Source organism: Camelus dromedarius, chromosome 24 (assembly GCF_036321535.1).
Source record: "Camelus dromedarius isolate mCamDro1 chromosome 24, mCamDro1.pat, whole genome shotgun sequence".
In the NCBI taxonomy this organism is placed as follows: domain Eukaryota; kingdom Metazoa; phylum Chordata; class Mammalia; order Artiodactyla; family Camelidae; genus Camelus; species Camelus dromedarius.
Genome location: NC_087459.1, coordinates 24,082,241 through 24,102,648, shown reverse-complemented (window position 1 = coordinate 24,102,648; position 20,408 = coordinate 24,082,241). Strand labels below are relative to the sequence as shown.

At 43.5% G+C, this 20,408-nt stretch overlaps 1 protein-coding gene across 2 annotated transcripts in view; it reads left to right on the top strand.

Moving 5' to 3' along the window:
• AUTS2 (activator of transcription and developmental regulator AUTS2) overlaps positions 1-20,408 on the top strand; it is a 922,207-nt gene that overhangs the window by 610,157 nt on the left and 291,642 nt on the right. For both annotated transcript variants that reach the window (XM_064478598.1, XM_064478597.1), the window contains exon 5: positions 16,530-16,559. In XM_064478598.1, the coding sequence (XP_064334668.1) occupies positions 16,530-16,559 (30 nt within the window). The remainder of the gene's footprint in view (positions 1-16,529; positions 16,560-20,408) is intronic.

Below are 20,408 nucleotides of genomic sequence, written 5' to 3'. Positions count from 1 at the left end.
TCCAGAGATTTAGAAACACCTGGGTTCAAATGCCTGGAGCCTCTTCTTACACTGTGTGACTCTTGGCAAGTAACTTAATGTCTTCAATCCTCACTCTCAGTTTAGTAATTGGAATACTAAATCCAGCCCAATGGGGGTGGGAGGGGTTTGGGAGGTGTCGTAAGTTTAAAAAGAGAATGTATGTAAGTGTATAATAGCATATTTCCTGTCCCTTCCAATGTGTTGACAACAGCCATATAAATAATGTATTATAGGATTCGTTTAACTGCATGATGAAATTTGTAAACAAATTCTTATAGACATTCTTGTTCCATTTTGGATAGATACATCAGAAAGAAGAGCTGAGCTGAATAGTATGAAAAGCATTAAGTCTTTTGATGCGTGTTGCAGAATTACTTCCCGAATAGAACACTGACGTTCCTGCACAAGTGCACGAGTGTCTGCCTTCCCACAACCTTGTCAACATCATGGATCAGCATTTACATTTTTTTTTAATTTGATAGATGAAAAAGAAATACATCTCTTTCTACTCTGCATTTCTTTGATTACCAATGAAGTTGAACATTTTCTCCCCATATGTTTATTAGCCATTTATAGTTCCTTTTCCATGAATTGACCTCTCTGCTTTTGAAAGGAAGGATGAGTCTCCAAGGGCTGGCTAGAGAAAAGATGCTCCAGTGATCGTTACCGCAGAGCCCTGGGGCCAGGAGTTGCAGGAGAGAGAATTAAGAGCCTCCTGGGACTGCAGTCGACTATCAAGTAGGCTTCTTCCTACATAGCAGAGCAAGGCTTTGTACAGTCAGCCTGCAGTCACTATTTGTTCTGTTAAGAAATATTTTGGATTTTTGAGAGGGGCTCTTCACATTCCACTCCAGCCAGTGCTTATAATTCTTTCTGGGGAGACGACCAGCAGGCCTGTTCAGTTTGGGTTTTTGCTCTGGGAGTCCCAGTGGTTCACAGTGCATTGCTGTAGATCTTGCCTGAGTCTTTTACGATCCCTGCCATCCAGCCAGGAGCTGTGACTGCTCTGTAACCTTCTTAGATTTAAATCTGTTGCTCGCGTTCTCCTCGTAGTGTTACAGAGCAGCAGAGCCCATCCATACTGATGTCTTAATATCATTCTCTCCTCCTTGGATTTATAGGGTAGAATAAACCCTCTGCCATAGAAGTGCTTATTGATTACTGAAGTACATAATAAAGCCTAAGAATAAAGTAAGACCAAATAATCGGTCCTATTCCTGGGGGATGACAGTAAAACCCTGGCCAAGGCAGCCTCCGAGGGCTGCCTTCCACGTTGGAGCTAGGAAGCTCCCTTTTTAATTAGGCGTCCAAATAGTAAGCAGTGAGTGATAGAAACCAGACAAAAAGATTCCATTTACATAAAACTCTAGAAAATATACAAACAAATCTATAGTGACAGAAAGCAGATCAGTGGTTGCAGGGAGGGGACAGAGGGATTAACAAAGGAGCACACAAACTTTTCAGGGCAATGGATGTGTTCACTCTCTTAACTGTGGTGATGGTTTCATAGATGTATACATATATATATATATATATCAAATAGTGCATTTTAAATATGGGCAGTGTGTTCATGTTAATTATATCTCGGTAAAGCCACTAAAAAAGAATAGTGGTACAAAGAGACAATCTATGACTCACTTTGTGCTGGAAAATTTTTTTTTCCTTTCGAAGCTATGTTTTAAGGAACATTTAGGGGGACTTGTGAGACTAAATTTTACCATCACATTTGAATAAATGGAGATTTCAGAGGACTGAACGGTACCAATCAAATAGAAAATAAAAAGGCATTCCAAAGGCAAGATACAACTCTTTCTTCATCCCTTTTCCTTTCTTACATTCAAACCTTAAAGGTGGCTTTCTATGTAATTTTTTGGTAAAACAAAAGAAGCGAATCCTTCAGAAAATAGTATTAATTCCCTTCTCCCCTTCTCCTTCTGCTGTTCTCTTTCCACCACCCATAGGAGAAGTCCTATAATGAAGAAGTAAAAACTGCTCCAAAATGTTGGCAGTCTAAAAGGGGACAGGCATTTTCAACACGAGGAGATGTTTGTTTTCCTTGCATTTTAACTCTTAATTTTTGACACAGTGGGGAACTCCAGCATGGCTGCCATTGAAAATGTCACCATGCCGTGGTGTTCTGATTGCCTGTGTCACGGGGGCGTTGTGACTGAAATCCAGGAGACAAAGCAGATGAGGCCAGAGACGGTGCCTGCTGCTGCGGTGCTGGTCCATTTCTCTGCACGTGAGTGTTTCTTTTCTCTGGCCTGACGAGGAGTCACTCAGGGAGACTGAAGCTGGAATTTGTACAACCTCTTTTCAGTCCCCTTGATTTTAATCAGAAATACACAATTATTCTTTTCCTCCAAATGGAGAAACTCAATCCCCATTTTAAATTCAATTATTGTAATTGCAGCATTCAGAAAAATAGCACATTCATTTTCTAATAAGAGATTGTGGATACCAAATTACTGCATATAGTATGTCAAAACAGGAAACTTGACACTGGCAGACCAGTGGGTATTTTTATCTTGGCAATTTGTATTTTCTTGCAGATAATTTATAGTAATCCTACCCTTCCTTGTTTATGATATAGAAGACAAGATTTTCAAGCCATCCAAAAATACAGACTTGTTGTTAGGTATAGTTATGAAAATAATGATTTCTAACAGGGCAAAAGGAGGTACCTAATAAAAAGAAGAAGAGGAATCGGGGCTTGGGTCCTAGGGGATGGCAGTCCAACGTGCCTTCAGTCCTCCTTGGGTCACCTTCTAATGTTTGTGTGTCAGTTTGCCTCCAGCCATATTTCTATTCTGTTAGATCCACTTTCACCATCTTACATTTTATTTTTATTTTTTTTAATTACAAAAAATTTTTTACTCTTTTGTTTTTTGAAGTACTGTCAGTTACAATGTGTCAGTTGCTGGTGTACAGCACTATGTCCCAGTAATGTATACACATACATATATTCATTTTCATATTCTTTTTCATTAAAAGTCATTATAAGATATTGAATATAGTTTCCTGTGCTATACAGAAGAAATTTGTGTTTTATCTATTTTTATATATAGTGGCCAATATTTGCAAATCTCATATTCCCAAATTTATCCCTTCCCACTCCCTTTCCCCCAGTAACCATAAGATTGTTTACTATGTCTGTGAGTTTGTTCCTGTTTTGTAGATAAGTTCATTATTGTCCTCTTTTTTCTCTTTTTTTTTTAGATTCCACATATGAGTGATATCATATGGTATTTTTCTTTCTCTTTCTGGCTTACTTCACTTAGAATGACAATTTGTAGGTCCATCCATGTTCTTGCAAATGGCATTTTTTCTTTTTTATGGCTGAGTAGTAGTCCATTGTATAAATATACCACAACTTCTTTATCCAGTCAGTCATCTGTCACACTATCTTGCATTTTGAAAACAAAACAAAAAAATCTGATTGGTGGCAAGTTGATAATGTGGTCATTATATATCAGCAGTATGAGGGCTCCATGTTCCCTTTTCCTGTTCCATTCCAATTCTTTCATTGGCTTGAAGTAAGTCAAATGTAAGAAGAAATAACTTTAGGATTTTGAGTTTCCTGGTTTTCTTAAAAGAATACCTTAAAATTGGATTTTTATAAGAATATGCTGTGTTTTTTTAGGACTCGCTTTTACCTAGAAATTATGTTCATGTGTTTCTCATGGATACATTAAGACACCCACCACTTCCAGACACCTTAGCAGCCATTCCGTCAACTCTTGTTTATGTATTGATCTCCTCAATTAAACACTTGCTGTGATGCTTTCCCTGAGATGTTTTGCTCATGTAATTTATGAATTTATTCTTTCGCACATATTTATTGAGCACCTACTAAGTGCCAGGTTTAGGAAGAGTGGGATATAGCGAACTCTGAGATACGTTTTGGGAAACAGTGTTGGAGGTACCAGAACCAACAGCTGACATAATGGCCAGAGAATTGCATACATAGGAGCGAAGGCACAGGAATTTCCACATGTCCCAGAAGGGTGGATGTCATATGTTGGACTGCTGAGTGCCTACTAAGTGACAAGCACTTTAGTTATATTCTCTCAACTAATCCCTGTTTTTGCAGTTGCCAAAGTTAATGCTTTAGGGAATTTGATGTCTTCCCAGGGTTACTCTGTTGACTGAGTTCATTAGATTATCCTTAAATAGGTCTTATATATAAATAAACCCTGTGCAAAGGACTATCCAGGTAGCCCCTAATTCTGATTGGTCAAGATCTCTGGACAGATTCCAAAATGGCTGGCTTCCTAATGGTACCAGTAATCACTTGATGTTTTTTGATATTTATTCTATCTATCCAATTATTTATTTTGCCAATTTGGACTTGAGTGAAAGTCTTAATAATGTCAAAGCCCACAAGTCATTGTTTTACTACGCATAACCTACAAGTTTAGATGGCAAATATTAGATCTGTGCATTTTACTTTATTCCCTATAAACAGGGTTAGTGACTATTTGGCTGAAGAATAAGTCCAAATTATATTAACCTCCAAAAAATGTGCATCAAGAACTGAAAGGAACACTTAGAAAATTGAATTCTAAAGTGTCTTGCCTTGTTGCTATTTTATCTGTGAAATAAAACCATGTGGTACCAGAAAGATTCCTTTTGTTTTCTTCTTTGAGAGGGAATGATAGTTTCTGTTTTTGTTTGCTTCTTTGGACTATTGTTTCTGTTTTTGTATAGCATAGTATCAAGTCTTCAAACACCTCCCAGGCAGAAACCCTTACAGAATATGATTTTCCCTCTGGCAAGAAAATGGTATGAATATCCAGCCCAACATTTAAATAACTATTAAGTTACCTCATTTCTGTGTGTGATATAACATCTTTCAGGAAAGAGTTGAAAAAAAACTATTAATGTTTCTCTCTCAAAAGGGAACTCTGTTACTTCATTGGTGGGACTGTAATTTGGTGCAGCCACTATGGAAAATAGTATGGAGATTCTTTAAAAAACTAAAAATAGAGTTACTGTATGATCCAGCAGCCCCACTCCTGGGCACATATCCAGAGAAGACTCTAATTTGAAAAGATATGTACACTCTAATTTTCATAGCAGCACCATTTACAACAACCAAGATATGGAAGCAACCTAGATGTCCATTGACAGATGACTGAATAAAGGAAATGTGGTACATAGATATACAATGGAATACTATTCAGCCACAAAAATGAAATAATGCCATTTGCAGCAACATGAATGGTCTTAGAGATTATCATACTAAGTGAAGTAAGTCAGACAAAGATAAATATCATATGATACCATTTATATGTGAAATCAAAAAAATGACACAAATGAACTTATTACAAACAGACTCAGACTTAGAAAGCAAACTTATGGTTACCAAAGGGGAAAGGGGAGGGAGATAAATCAAAAGTTTGGGATTAGCAGATACAAACTTATATATAGAATAGATTGGGGGGGGAAGGGTGTAGCTCAGTGGTAGAGAGTACATGCCTAAATGCACAAGGTCCTGGGCTCAAGCCCCAGTACCTCCATTAAATAAGTAGATGAATAAACCTAATTACCTCCTTCCCAAAAACATTAATAAATAAAATTCTTTTTAAATAGGTAAACAGTAGGGACATACTATATATACACAGGTAACTATATTCAATAGCTTGTAATATCCTATTATGAAAAAGAATATGTATAACTGAATCACTATGCTGTATACCTGAAACTAGCATCATACTATAAATCAACTACACTTCAATTTTTAAAAAATTAAGGAATCTGAAAAAAAATTTTTTTCTCTCCAGGGGAAGGTATAGCTCAGTGGCAGAGTACGTGTTCAGCATGCACAAGTCCTAGGTTCAATCCCCAGGACCTCCATAAACCTAATTATCTCCCCCTGCCCCCCACAAAAAAACTTGAATTTTTTTTTTCTCTCTGGCTGCTTTCACGTGCTTGAACTCATTCAGTTCTCACAGAAATCTTATAGAGAATGTATCATCCCCTTTCACAGGTTAAAAAAGATGGTAGGCTCCAAGATGTTAAGAACCTTTCCCAAGACTGCATGGCTGCTAGATGGAGGGCTCAGGGTTGGACCCCAGGTCAGCCTCAGACTTCCTGAGCACTTCCTGTGGGCGGGTTCCAGGCGAGGTCTGCTCCTAAGGGAGAGTGTCCAGGGTTGGGGGGAGACATGGCTGGTGGGCTGCGTTCACTGCTGCTTACGGTCATCGCAGCCACTTTAGTTTCAGCTTGCCCCTGCTTACCCTCTGCCAAGCCATTAATCGGGAAGATATTTTTCAAGTAGTTCCTTTGTATAGTGCATGAGAGAGAGTGGTGGTGCCTTGTATTTGCTGGCTACATGGATTTGGGGGGATAGAACTGGGTTCTAGTACTGCCTTTGCCATTGGAAGCCTTAACTTCTGATCTGGAAAACAGGAGGGATCGTCGCACTGTCCTCCCAGGGCTGTTGTCAGGATGTTCCTCTGTAATGGCTGGTAGCTGCTGGCTGGCATTTTTAGGGGGCAATGCTTTGAAATAGTTCCCAGGGAGAACCCCACCAGGAATAGCCATGCTGCAGGGATAAGACATGAGATGTACTTCAGGAATCAGGCTTTTCCAACTCCGACAGCTCAGAGCTGCTCTTCTGCTGTGGATCCTCCTCTCGCTGTCTTTTTTTTTTTCTTTTTTTTTTTTTTTTGCCTGAGGTCGTCAGTGTCCCTTAGGCAGGGAATTGAATCCTGCAGTCCCACTTAGCATGGAAAGCAGGAGCTACGCACAGCGCTTCACAACCTTAGGGTCTGGGAGGAAGACCAGTCCGCAGCAGCTTCATTACCTAGGGAAGAAGAACTCAGAGTTACAGGCACTTTAGGACAGATGCTTTTACTTTGAGTGCTGGCGAAAATACAACTATTGAAGGCAAGTGGATGAAAAAAACACCTCTGTTCATACTACCCTGATCATTTAATCTATTCACATTCATTCTGCCCTCCTGAAGGTGAGTCAAGCCAGGGTGTGTCTGCAGAGTGGCAGCACCACTTCTCCCCTGGCTAGGGCGCCTGGTGGTCACCAGAGGTTCCCTGCAGAACACAGAAATGTTTCCTCCTCTACCAGGAGCTTCCGCGAAGAGCTGGAGCTCCACCGGAAATGTGGGACATGTGAAGTGAGCAGGGGGACAGAGGCAGGAGGAATCCATACCTCATCAAATGGTTGTTGAGCATATTTTAGGGTCCTGAAGACTATACTAGGTCCTGTGATGGTACCAGGGACACCAGACTGCTCTCTGAGGAACTCATCACCTGCCAGGAAGCAAGGCTTCGACATGTGATGTCAGTGGAGGGTTGTATTCTGTCTAAACTAGAGCCGTTAGATTTCTAGCACCTGGCACACATGCTCTTAAAAGAAAAATCTCAGTCTTTTTGAATAGTGAATGAACGAATGATCTCTAACATCTATTGAGTGCTTCCTACCTGTCCAGCACTGTTCTAATCCCTTTTCCATTTATTGTGTATTATTATATTTATTAATGCAGTGAATGCTCTCAACAACCTCATGAGGTCGATACTATCAAAAGCACCATTTGATAGATAATGAAACTGAGGCACAGAAAGGCAGGTTGTTTGCCAGAGGTCCTACAGAGTACATGCGGTGGAGTCAGGTTTCGAACCCAGGCCACCTGGGTCCACAGTTCCAGAAGAAGCAGAGTCAGATGGTCTTTCAAGAGCTTGTCAGCCAGCATTTTGTTCCAGAATGAGGGCACCCAGGCTTTGTTATGTGCTCATCTGGCTCTGACTTCCTTAATACTTGAAGCACCCTCCCCCTTTCTAGAACTCAGAAGAGTGCAGGCCAGCCCCATGAGGTCCCACCCCACCGCTCCCCTGGCCCCGTCAGTCCTCTCATTTGTAGTTTCTCTTACTGAGCACATTTCTTAAACGAGGAAGGTTGCTCTGCTTTAAGGACATACAAATGGCTTGCCCTCACCTGTCAAGCATGATCCTTGTATTTTACCAGGCCCATTATGGACACAATCTTTCTGTCGAAAATTTGCATACCTCCTTTCTTGAAAAGTAATGACAGCAATTTCTTTCCCTCCGCTCACTTTCTGAGTGTCTCATTTAACGGCACCTGTGAAACCGACAGGCGCAGAGATGAGAAGTGAAAGAGAGCAGTTGATTAAATCATCATCAAGTCGGGCCTCAGAAAGTCAATTCTGCTTGCCGTCTGCAATGATATCCTTTTATCTTAAAGTAATGAGCTATGGCACTTCTGCATCGGGTAATGCGATAAGTTCTATTAGCATGTTCCATTTGCCTCACAAGCAAGGGCAAGTCATTTTAGCTAGCTCATATCACTGCAATCAAAGCAATTGGCTTCCCAGGCAGAGAAGAAAGGGAAAAGGCTCAGGGTGATTTCTATGGATCACAACACAGCGGAAAAAATCGACTCTTGTATTATTTTAACCCATAACATACTTTTCCTTTTTCCTCATCAGCAAATTTGGGCTTTATTAGCTCACACAGGACTCTGAAGAGAACCAGGCTTTAGTGGAAGCAAACCTTGGGGGCTCAGGCCCCACCCAAAGGAGCAAGCAACTATGATCTGGAGAGGGCAAATTGCAGCATTACTGGGGGTCACAAATAGAGCCCTGCCAAAGAAGATAGCAGAGGAGGTCTCCTTGGTAATAACACTGTGGTCTCATAATAAACTCTTCCTTCACACTGTCTTCAAAGTCGTTTGTAATAGGTCCCCAGGCAGGTACGGATTAATGCTATTGATGACTTAGAATCAGTAAATCAATGACAAAAAGGGAAAGGATCTGTTGCCTAATCTTAAAAGAGATGGTTTACAAATCACCTGGCCCTAGACTGTCAGTTTTACCTTTGGACAAGAAACTCATTTTTCTCATTTTGGCACTCACTGAGGCTTGGGAGCTCTGGGTTTTAAGTAAATTTCATCTTTGGGCTTTATGTATGTTTATACCTGGCAAAATGTGACTTCCATTCTCCTAAGGGAGAAAAAGTGCTGAACGCTCCAAAAATTTGTGAAATACCCACTTCTTTCCGTATACTTCCAAAAACCCCACGATATTTTAATGAGCTAAGTTAAATTTACAGCATATAAATTGTTTTATGAACTATGACTGGATTTCCAAGTGACAAAAGGGAAAAAATATTGAAAATTAACTTGTGGGCTGGAAAACTTCAGGTTGGACAACTTGATTTCTTGCAATATATTTGTACTTCTAATGAGCGGTCAGAATGAACCTGGCACATAGTAGGCACTTCAGAATTATTTATTGAATGAGAATGTGTGATCATCTAAGACCCTGGAGGGAAAATAAGCCCCCTCAGATCACATTGCTTGTTTGAGTGCTGGCCAGTTCAAGCTGAGAACTTGCAAAAACTCCGGATTCTGAGAAGTCCCCCAATAGGAATGCAAAGGTTACCAGTACAGAATTCCAGGAGCTTCTGAAAGTTTGTTCTCCCTTTTGCCTCCTAAACAGCTGAAGGTTAATAGCCCTTGTATCATTTTCAGAGGTGCTCATATTGTGAATATCAGAAGCTTATACTCATCTGTCAACGTATTGCTGTTTTGATCAGGCTTTTATTTTTTCTGAGCTGTGTTACTTGATCACACGTGGTTATCGTGGAGCTACAGGGGAAGCCGGGCCAATGGCGTCGTTTTACAGTGAGAAACCTCAAACCATTTTCAAGATTAAAATATTTTTTTTTCTTCTAGGGCCCCAGTAGTTTTAAATTTTACTTACAGTCCAAAGCCAATATGAGAGCAACGTAAGCAATGTGGAAGGAGAGCTTTGTGGAGTGCCAGCAGGGAGACAAGGTCAGAGCTGCCGTCTGCGGCCCTGAATGGCTGCCCAGTTTTGCACGTACAGGAACCGGGCCGGTGGGAAGATGGTGGTGGATGTGTTGTTAGTCACCGTACTGCTACCTGGCTTCTTTAAATAAGAAAATGAGTGTCGTGTTTTCTGCAGGTGGCTTCTTCTGAAATTGCTTTTAGGTGAGGGATGTCTTTATGTCTTAGATAAACCACCTGCCCCAAAGGGGAATCGATTTGTTTTGTTACCAGCAAAGTGAAATTGTACTTGATGTTAGGTGCTGTAGTGTACAAGTTGGGGGTTCTCCCTCATTTTCCTCTCATTTCCTTTAGGCAGAAAGAAGAATAAAATAACTTTGTTCAGCAATGGTGTTCAGCCCTGACATCTTGGGTGGCAATGATAAATGGATTTGTGATACGAAATAACTGTTCCAGCAAGGTCCATTGAGCAGAATAGAGCGCAATGCCCTCCTCAATGTCACTGTGTGTGATATATTCAATGATTGCCACTTTCTGCTTAAGAATGCATTCCATCACAAGGTCCCTGGAATTCCATCTTGTTCCTTCATTCTGAATGAGGCAGAGAAGTGTCGCAGACCTTAACTGATTCCGATTTGGATCGGAGTCTTGAAACACAGATATTGAGATTCCCAAAGGGAAGCAAGAAATGTTTGCTTTTGAGGAAGTACGATAAAATGATCATGTCTAAAAGGCCCAAGCCTGGGCCTTTTAATGGAAAAATCTTTTCTTTAGGGCCCCAATTCTCTTGACTTTGCTAAGAATTTTAACCCTGCCCAGTGTACAAACATGCATCCCATTGTATGAAGTAGACAAGTTAGTCAGTGTTTCCTATGCCTTCTTTCTTTTGAATTACGTAGTTTGCTTAGGCTGTGTGGAATCAGGAATTCTAAAAACGAGAGAGATGGATGTGTCAGTATGACGGAGCATCTGCTGTATCTCAAGGCCTAGAGAAAGATGAACCCAGCGCTGCCCTCACCTGCACAGAGCCCACACTCCAGCAGGGAAGGCTGTTGTGGCCAACAGTGGAAATACAGTTTTGTAAGGGATGGAGACAGAAGCAGTTGGTTCTAAGAAGAAAATTGGAATTCTAAGAATTGTTAATTTTAAGAGTATTAGAAGATTCATAGAGGGAACTGTGTATTTAAAGGTGAATTAAAGGATTTTACCTAGAAACTTGGAAGAACAGAATTCCAGCCAGAGGAAATTGTTAAGTGCAGAGATGGGAAGGCCTGAGGGTGTGATCGAGCGTGCTGAGGTGTGGCTGCAACAAGGGATGTGTTAGGATAGTGTGGATGCAGACTGAGGCCAGACCTTGAGCTGTTTGTAACTAATCTGCTGCGAGGTTAGTATAGCAGTTGAAAGTAAGCATTTGAGAACTTTTTTGGCAATTCAACAGAATAATTTTATATCTCTGAAATCTAATAATAACATATTTTTGTCTTTGCTTTTCTTTTTCATTTTTCTAGCAATTAATTTTTATTATATTTTACAAAGTATTGGTCTACAGCATATAATAAATTTAAAAAAAGAAAACAAAAACAAAAGGTCCTCTACAGAAAGCTTGAGAAGCACTGTGTTGGAGGAGTGGTGAAAAGTGGGGAATGGGAGAGTTAGAAACAGTGTAATGAGTTTTCATTGGCCTCTAGGCCCTGGGAAGTGTCATGATCAAATTGAAATTTAGGAAATCCATTCTGGTCAGTAAGGACTTGGATTAGAAAAGAAAGAGAACCTAGGCCCTGTGAAGCAGTCATGGGGGCCTTGACATGGTAAAATAAAAGTCTGAACTAAAGCAGTGGCCATGGCCATGAAGATGGGGAGGATTTAGAAAACAGAATTGATACTGCTGGGTAAGAGAAGGAGATATGTCTGCTTAAGAATGGAGTCAAGGATGATGACCAGACTCTTCACTTGGGCAGCAGAGTGACTGCATGGTGATGTCATTACCAAGACCGGCATGGGAGAGGGGCAGGTATGGGGTGAGCAGAAGCTGGTGAGTTCGCATTTAGGTGGATACTTGAGCCTGAGGAGTTTATAGGGTTTCAGGCAGGGAGTATAACAAACAAAAAACATTAGTTAATGATAGTTAACATCAATTGTCTACACTTACACGTACTGTGCCTTGTCTAAGTTGTTTACATGTATTAACTCATTTTAGTCTCACTTTCTTAAGAGGGAAATGCCATTGTTACCCACACTTTACAGATAAGCAAACTGAGACTCGAAGAGTTTAAATAACTTTCCCAAAGCCCCATAACTGGCAAATGGTAGGCATAGAGATTTTTTAGTCTCAGCATATACATGGTAGGTGGAACCCAGGGAATCTTTAAGGACTCCCCTGGTAATCATACAGAAATGATAGACCCACAAATGCAGCTCTAGGGAGACAATGACATTAAAGAATATGCAGAAAAGGAAGGGCCATGGAAAGAGTCTAGGAAAGAGCAATATTGGTGAATGTGTACAAGGGAGAGATTCCAGGATGTTCAGTGGAAACAGTCCAAATAGCCAGCACTAGGGAATTTTTTTACTAGATTATTTACAACCCATACAGCGGATACAGTGCAGCCTTTTCAAAAATGTGATTTTACTGGGTAAATTTTACTCATTAAACTAAAATATTTAGCATGTGAAAACAAAGCAGGTTACAAAATGGTACGACTTCATTTTCTTTTCCTAAAATCTGTGAGTGAAGGATGGAGAGAATGAATGGAGGAAAGACTTGAAAGAAACGTGCAAACATGTCCACAGTGTTTATCTGTGGATGGTAGGCTTATGGGTGATTTTTTAAAATGTATTTAACAAGTATGTATTAATTTTCAAAAGGAGAAAATATTGAGTGGGGGTGTTGGTTGGTTACTTGCAGAGTTTAAGAGGTGGAATTTCTCTGGGAAAGGGAGAAGTTGCCTCTGAAGGTTCAGTTTTAATTTGGGAAACAAGAGGGAAGAGCAGGTGAAGGGGAAGTTGGGTGCTGATGGGCTGGGATGCCTGGAGGTGCTCAGGTTGGGAGCTAGTCTCTTTCTAATTCTGCCTGCGAGGCATGTGGCTTGGATTTCCTGCCTCCTCTTTCCCTCTTTTGTCTTTAGTGGGTTGGGGTCATGTCTTTGTCTGAAGGCAGAGGGCTTCAGAGCTGGTTGTTCCGTTTCATTCCTGGGTTTTTAAATGGAGGGAAATGTTTTCAGCTGTTCACAAAGGGCTTTGAAATCTAGTCATGGAGAGTACTCTGTCCCCTGGTTGTTAGTGTGCAACCTGTTTGCTAATAAACCAGTATGGGACCCGATGTCAAAATGCTTAAAATGGTCAAATCAGCTGGGACCCCGTTTCTGCATTTGACATGCCTTTTCCATTTCCCAGCCCCACGCAGAACGTAAACCTGCATCAGGAGGTGGCTCCACGTGAACTCTCATAAATTGGAGTGGGTATCTAGGGAGCGGGGAGCAGACACTTCTTCTTTTAACCTTTCAAGACCAAGAATCATTTGGCTAGAAATCCACAGCGTATTGAACTCAGGGTGTGAAAGCCGTCCAGTGTATTAAATGTGAATTTGAGACCGTGAATTCTCCCCACACCGACTCTATAAAACAGCCTCCCTTTTTCATAAAGCAGGCCCATAAACCGCTGCCAGCCAAGCAGAAAGACTCCTTAGGACCGTGGCCCGCCTTCCGTCTGGGGTTGTCAACAAGCCCCCTTTATGAGTGGAATAGACCTCTTGTATGTGTCGAGCTTCTGGCTCTTTACAGAGTGTGTCAGGAGCCAGGCTCGGCAAACGTTCGGCGCTGTTTGCTGAGTGCATTTATTGCCTTTGCATAATTTATGAGCTGGAGGGGTTGACCATCATTCGTCTCTGCCAGGGGCTGGCACTCGAGGCTCCAGAGAGCGGAGCTGTAAATTGGATGGTGCGCTCCTGCTGAGCTCACGGCAAAGTCCTCGGGTCAGTGTGGGAATTTAATACCAGAAATGGAACTGTTTTCTCAGCGCACCATGTGGGCCCCAATGCAGCACAGACTGTTTTGGCAGACTCTGCGACTGGCCTTGTCGAGGGGCTGTCACTCACCCGGCATGTTGTGTGGGGAGCCTGAGCATTTTTAATCGGCTTGGCATCCGTGCTGCTTCCATAATGGATACCAGTAGGTCTCAGTTCTTCACCATATGCTTAACTCTGGAGACAAGGTGCTTCTGGGTATATCAGTAATTGCTTGATGCAGAATTAAGTGGACCTTGAAATTAGAACTGGACTGTTGGAAAGCGGGAAGCTTAACACTTTGATAGAAATAACGGTTCCCAGAGACGTACTGCTGTTCTGGTGGGGGGAAGGGGCAGTGCTGGTTCTTCCCCGGCTCCCCACTCCTTCTGCCCCCGCACACCAGTCCTTGGGGGTGTGGGCAGTGCCCTGCCCCAGCCTTCAGCTGTCCTTGATTACCTCACAAGGCCGGCCATGAACATCTGGGAGAATGAGCCTGTCTGGCAGAATCCTCTTTGCTCTTCCACTCCCCTCCTGAATCATGCTTTGTCAGTCTTGAAAATGTGCCTGGAACTCAGGAACCTCAAGGAAGGCTTAATTAAAGGCATTGGAGAAACCACACATTCAGAACTGTTGTGCTTTATCTGTCTGGTGTTCGAGGCCTTCAGGGTCTTCATCTCGCCCATCTTCTTTCTCAGCTGGTTTGACTTATTATAATAGAGCAATCACTCATCAGGCAGAAGAAGGTTTAGACAGTCTGAGGTTGGAAGCTTGGTTGAAAACAATGGTTAAAGCACCGTCACTGAAACTGTGATACCCCTGTGGCATCGAGGAGCCAGTGGGATGAGTAGAACCCTCCTGGCCATAAGGTTATGACGCGAGTTCCTAAATGCTTATTGAATAGACAGCTTAGGCTGGAAAGAAGAAGCAGTTCCCCAGTTGAGGCTTAATATGGCAAGGTGCCCATTTGGATGGGGGTTTTGTTACTTTCAACTGAACGTACTCTAATGGTGGTATAAACAATAAGGTAACTTATTATTATCTGAACAAAAAAGTCCAGAGGCAGGCTGCTGTGAGATTGGTTCACATGGCTCAGTTGTGCCAGGATTTTTCTTTCCTTGTTTTTGTACTTCAGCTTTTGGCCTCATTTTTGCAAGGTGGCTGCCACAGATCTAGACAGCACATCCACATGCAGTGAGGTTCAAAGGCAAGAGACAAGTGCTTCCTGCTTTTCTCCTTTTTTTTTTTGAGGAGAAAAAGGTTTTCCAGAACCTTCATCAGATATTTTCTCAGGTCCCAGCCAAAAATGGGTCTTATGGCCACCCTTAGCTGCAAATTTGGGAAAGAGAGAATATCTGGCTTTTTAAATCTCAAAACGTCTCAAAACTAGGGAGAAGGGGCTATGAATGGCTGTGAGTGCGTAGCCGGCAGTGGCTGCTCTGTAAGCAAGTTTATTTCCTGTTTTTGTTCATCGCCACACCAATTCCCTTGTCCAGGTGGCCATACTGAAAAACTTTGGCATCATCCTGACTCGTCCCTCTTACTTGCTTCCACGTTGTGTTGTCAAGTCCTGTTGGTTCTACCTTCAGAATTGCTCTGCTGTCTGTTCTATACTTTCTTAAACTATGCACCATGCAGATTTGGACAGTGTGACAGTTGCCAGCCTGGTGTCCCCCTGACCTGGGCCTTTCCGCTCTCTCCTCCACCCCACAGAAGAATCATCTTCATGGAGTAGGTGCAGCTCTGATTACGCCCCAGCCCTGCTCAGTGGGTGCGTGCGAGTTACCTCTACTGCGAAACTGAAAGCTCCATTAGGGTCAGTCCTATGACTTGATTGAATATCTGACCAGCTTAACAGTACTTACCAAGGGCTGCTGAGTGAGGGGGTGGATATATTTATCTACTGAGTATTTACTCTAACAAAACACATCTTGTTTTTTAAAAATCAAATATTGGATAACAAAACACTCTTAGTTTTTAATAAAATTTTTGTGTTCTTTTTTCCCTTTACTTCTAATGAGGAACCCAGTGCTTTGAGTTAACTACCATTTTCTGGTCTTCTGAAACCAAACTCAGCAGTTGGAATTTGGGGTCTGTTAGATATGGTGTGAGTCTCCTGCCCTAAGACTTTTGTTTTGCCTATATTGCTGATTTGTTACCCGGAATTCTTGTCCTTGGCTTTACTAGAGTACACCCCTGCTTTCCCCTGGGGCATCACAAGCGGTGAGCCTGCCCGTCATGTTCAGTATCCTTCAGAGTCCAAATGAGAGAACACGATGCCCAGAACTCTGCCTCTTTTCCTCTAGAAAAGCACCAGGAGGAGAGAGCCGTTCACCTTAGCTGAAGGTAGAACATCTCCGTTAGAAATCAGTTTTGCTCCCCCACTGTGCGATCTTCATTCACCTCCATCCCGTGGCCAGGTTGGCTCCTCTGTGGACGTCCCCTCTGTGGGGCAGTGAGGGTGCTCCCTGGGGTGATCAGCTGACCGCAGGTCAAGCCACAGAGCACTGGCGTCATATGAACTGGCATCAGATGAATTCAACAGAGCAACTTCTCCGCATTTTGCTTCTGTTTCTGTTTACAGCACTTGAGCAGAAGAAACTTTCCAGTTCAGACAGTGTTTCCCATTTCCTTTGCTTGTCTTTTTTTTTCCTGTAGCAAAAGCAAAAACATATTCAATTTTTGTACTAATGCTTTTTTTTTTTGTCTTCCTTTTCAGTGTGACAGCGACAGTGACCAGGAAGAGAAGGTAAGCCTCCCTCCTCCACCCATCATGGGCACGGTGCCTGAGCACCACGAATACCGGGGTCTCCCTTACACAACTATTGGGGGGGGTGCAGCTTCACATGGGCAGCACCTCTCTTCTGCCAAGATGGGCTTCATTCATAGTGACGCTTCCTGTGATAAGAAATAATGAATTTAGCTGTGAGAGCCACTTTTTCAAAATAAGCCTTTTAATACTGTATATATGTGATACTCAGTTTTCACTTTATAGAACCAAGAAGAAATTATTTATTTTAATAGCCATCTGGTTTTTCTTGTTTAATCCTTGATTGGAACATAAAGTGTGCATTTATAATGTCATTCCTTCATTTCTTTTACTGACTCATATGCTTCTTCCTGCTTTTCTGTACATATTGACCTTCGCGATAGAAATGTCAATGGCATGTTCCTAGGAGTGTCTTTGTGGGGGCACAGGTGGGCGGGGGCTGTCAGATGGGAACTGCTCTCTGGTTGTCCAGGTGGATGGTCGGGGGCAGGGCAGTTCTTCCAGCAGGTACATACTCTGGTTCGAGGCTGATGGCACCAGCCTCTGCATCTCCAGTTCCACATGGATCAAGAAAAGGAGCTCAGGTTGGGACTTTCAGAAGATTGGATCACAAACTGGTAAAGTGAACATTCTGCTGCCTGCAGCAAAGGGATTGTTTGTGTGTTTGTTCTTTCTTTCTAGCTGTCCCAACCCCCCAGCCAAATTTCTTTCCAGATTAATTCCCACTTTATGTATTTCATAAAGAGTTACCAAATATCATGGTTTCTATATTGCTTGGCACCAGAAGGAAGGGACATGTTCTCCCTTGGCCAGTTTCTGGATCTGTCCTGCAGAGCTGGTCTTACTGAGCCCTGTTCTCTGACTCTTACCCGCTGCGTGCTTGCGGATTTTACTCAGAACCCTGCCGGGTGGGATCTAGTGGGATGTTTCCGTCAAGCCCAGAATTTTCCCTCCTTCTCTGCTGCCAGCCTCCAGGAGAGACCTAAAGGCTCTCGTTCTGTGCTATCGTTAATTTGAATTCAGCATATGTAGCCTGTTATAAAATGCGAGACATCATCATTTGAGCAGGTCAAGCATATTCAGATGAAGACAAATGGTGCTTATTTGATTTCCTTAAAATCAGGAAATGAAAAAAGTGCTCTCTGGAGAAATCATGTTCTGCCTGACTTGGATGATAGACCAATGCATGTCCCCCGGATAAGAACAGGCTCTCGCCTTGAGGTTTTTATCTCTGAAGGACGGCGAGGACTGTCAGCTTGCTGACATGTGCATTATCCATGTCATTTTAAACAAAGTGACCTATGGAAGGGTGCGCTGTGCTGTGACATGGTAATGGGCTGTTGGATGACAGTGAAAGTACACACTGGAAAGGGGCTGTGGTTTCTTCTTTTGTTTAACTGACAAGTAGGAGCTTCCTCCCCCTGGCCCACAGGAGTCTTAGCTCCCTGGGAGTCGGTCCCCCGTGTCTCAGGCAGCCAGTGTGCGGTGGGTGCCGGAGGCGTGTGGGCAGCAGGAGAGGGGCCAGGGGCGTGCAGGCCCCTCCCACATGGTAGTCGTCGTCCTGTTGTGCTGGGCAGCCCAGGCACCCAGGGAGGGACTGGGACTCTCTGCCCACTCCAGAAGAGCTTTTACAGGTGATGTTCCATCTCCCCTTCCAAGTGGGTGGCACCTCTCCAAGGGGATGAGGCTTCCTCGGGGTTTCACAGCCAAGCAGACATTCTTTCTTTAAAAGACAACGTGAATTTGGGAAGTGTCACAGTCTCTAGCAGTGGCAGGAGCGGGTAAGGACGCCTGGTGTTGCCTCCCATGCAGGTGTCTTGATCAGCAATCTCAACCTTGACTGCACTTCCAAATCCCCCGGGAGCTTACAAACCCCAATGCCGGTGCTGCATCCCAGGCCAGCTGTCTCAGACTCTCTGCTGGTGTCTAGACCCTTTTCTAGATGGCCACCTAACTCTGGTGGTGTCCAGGATTATCAGAGCTGCCTGTGGTTTTCAGAGGCAGCTGGAGGCCAAGGTGTTTGCTGCATCCTAAGAGCAGCTAGTCATCTCCTGGGACCTGAACCCCCAAGTCTTTGCTGCCCAGGCTCCCATCTCTGAGCGTAGGAAGCAGCAAAGTGTCAGTCCGAAAACATGGGCGGTGGGAGGGTAGCCAGCACCCACGTCTCCGAGTTTGGGATGATTTCAGGACAGTGGAGAACAAGATGTCTGTAGGCAAGTCCACGGGAGGGGTGATGACGGGGACCCGTCGGGAGTGTTCCTCTGACACATGCACGCTTCCTGCCTCAGCTGCCCCGGTCACTTTTCCTGTGACTGTGGTGGCCCTGCAGGTCCTCTTCTTAACTGAGGGCTGCCTCACAACAGCACTCACATCTCTGTCCCTGCCCTCCACCCCCACCCTCCGAGGGCCCCCAGCAGGAGCAGCCACTACTCTGTAATTGCCATCCTTCCTGCTTGGCCCTGTTAGAGTTAAGACTGTCAGGCTTCTCATTTTGGATGAGATTGTCTGGTGTTTATTACCGACTTTAACACCATCCTCCCAGACTTCTGCTCTGCACTGGAGCCTGGGCCCCCATCAGCCTCCTCTGTGCCAGAGCCTCTTGCCTGAGCCCCCCTCAGAGCCCCGGAGCTAACCTGGGCGGCTTTCGTGTGCTGCTTGGAGGATTCACATTCAAATCTGAATTGCTAATAGTGGAAAAGATGCCACTCAGTGTCCTGGGATCTCTTCAGCAACCCCACCAGGGATGCTGTTGGAGGCAAAAGTGAGACTTGTAGGGGACCCACTGGGATTTCTCTCCGGAAGACCTGTCATTCTCTTACTCCACAGGGATCTGCAGAACTGGCGGTCTAAAATTAGGGTACTGTATTTCACACAGCTGACGGAATTAAGATAAACTCTGCTTTCCTCTGATACGAAGCTGCAATTTATAAAATGATACCCTTACTAATTAATGTAGAAGTGACTGGGAAAGGGGCTAAAAAAGCAGAGCTCTCCATAAATGCAGGAGACATGCTTGCACATGGAAAAGACTTTGATGGGACACTGAGCAAAGCTCCTCTTAGCCTCCCTTCCCAGCCATGTGAACACATTTCACATTAATGTCACAGGACCTGGGAGACTTTGGTGAAGACTAGAAATTGGGTGGAGGATGAGGGAAGGCTGGGAACACCGCATCCTAGATTCGGGGCTGTTCGTCGTTGCAGTGAGTGCAAAGTGAAGAGGCAGCACTTGGCACCTTAGTCACCCAGATTAAGCAATTATTCCAGCCCCCCACGTGAAACGAATGGGTATCACGAGAGCAAAGAGGCAGTACACATTCTTCCACATATTCGCCCATATTTTCTCTTGTTTCCTCTCTTTCTTTACCACTGGCAGCACCCCCATTGTACTAAGAAACCACTCCCCATTTGGTTAGAAAAGCAATGTGGTAATTAAAAGTAATTCTCTTTCCATTTACCCACCTCTTGTATGTTTTGTGGGCCATGTGACAGAGCTGGCTGGAAGGCACAGTGCCCAGTGGTCAAGCATTTGGGCCTCCAGGTCTGGCTCGTACTCCTTTGTAGCCACAGACAAGCCTTGGTTCCCTCATCTGCCAAATGGGGGTGACAACAGCCCCCCCACAACTAGTTTGTAACAATTAAATTGGCTCAGTGCCTGGTCCATAGTCAGGGCTCTGGAAATGTTAACTTTCATTAGTTTTCCTCAGAGCCGAGTGAGAGAAAATCACTTGGGGAAAGAGGGAGGCTGTTCTCTTCCCAAAGCTCAGGATCTGCCAGAAAACCTGCCAGAGGATGAGGGGTGTGATATTTTTCTTCCCACTAGAACTGA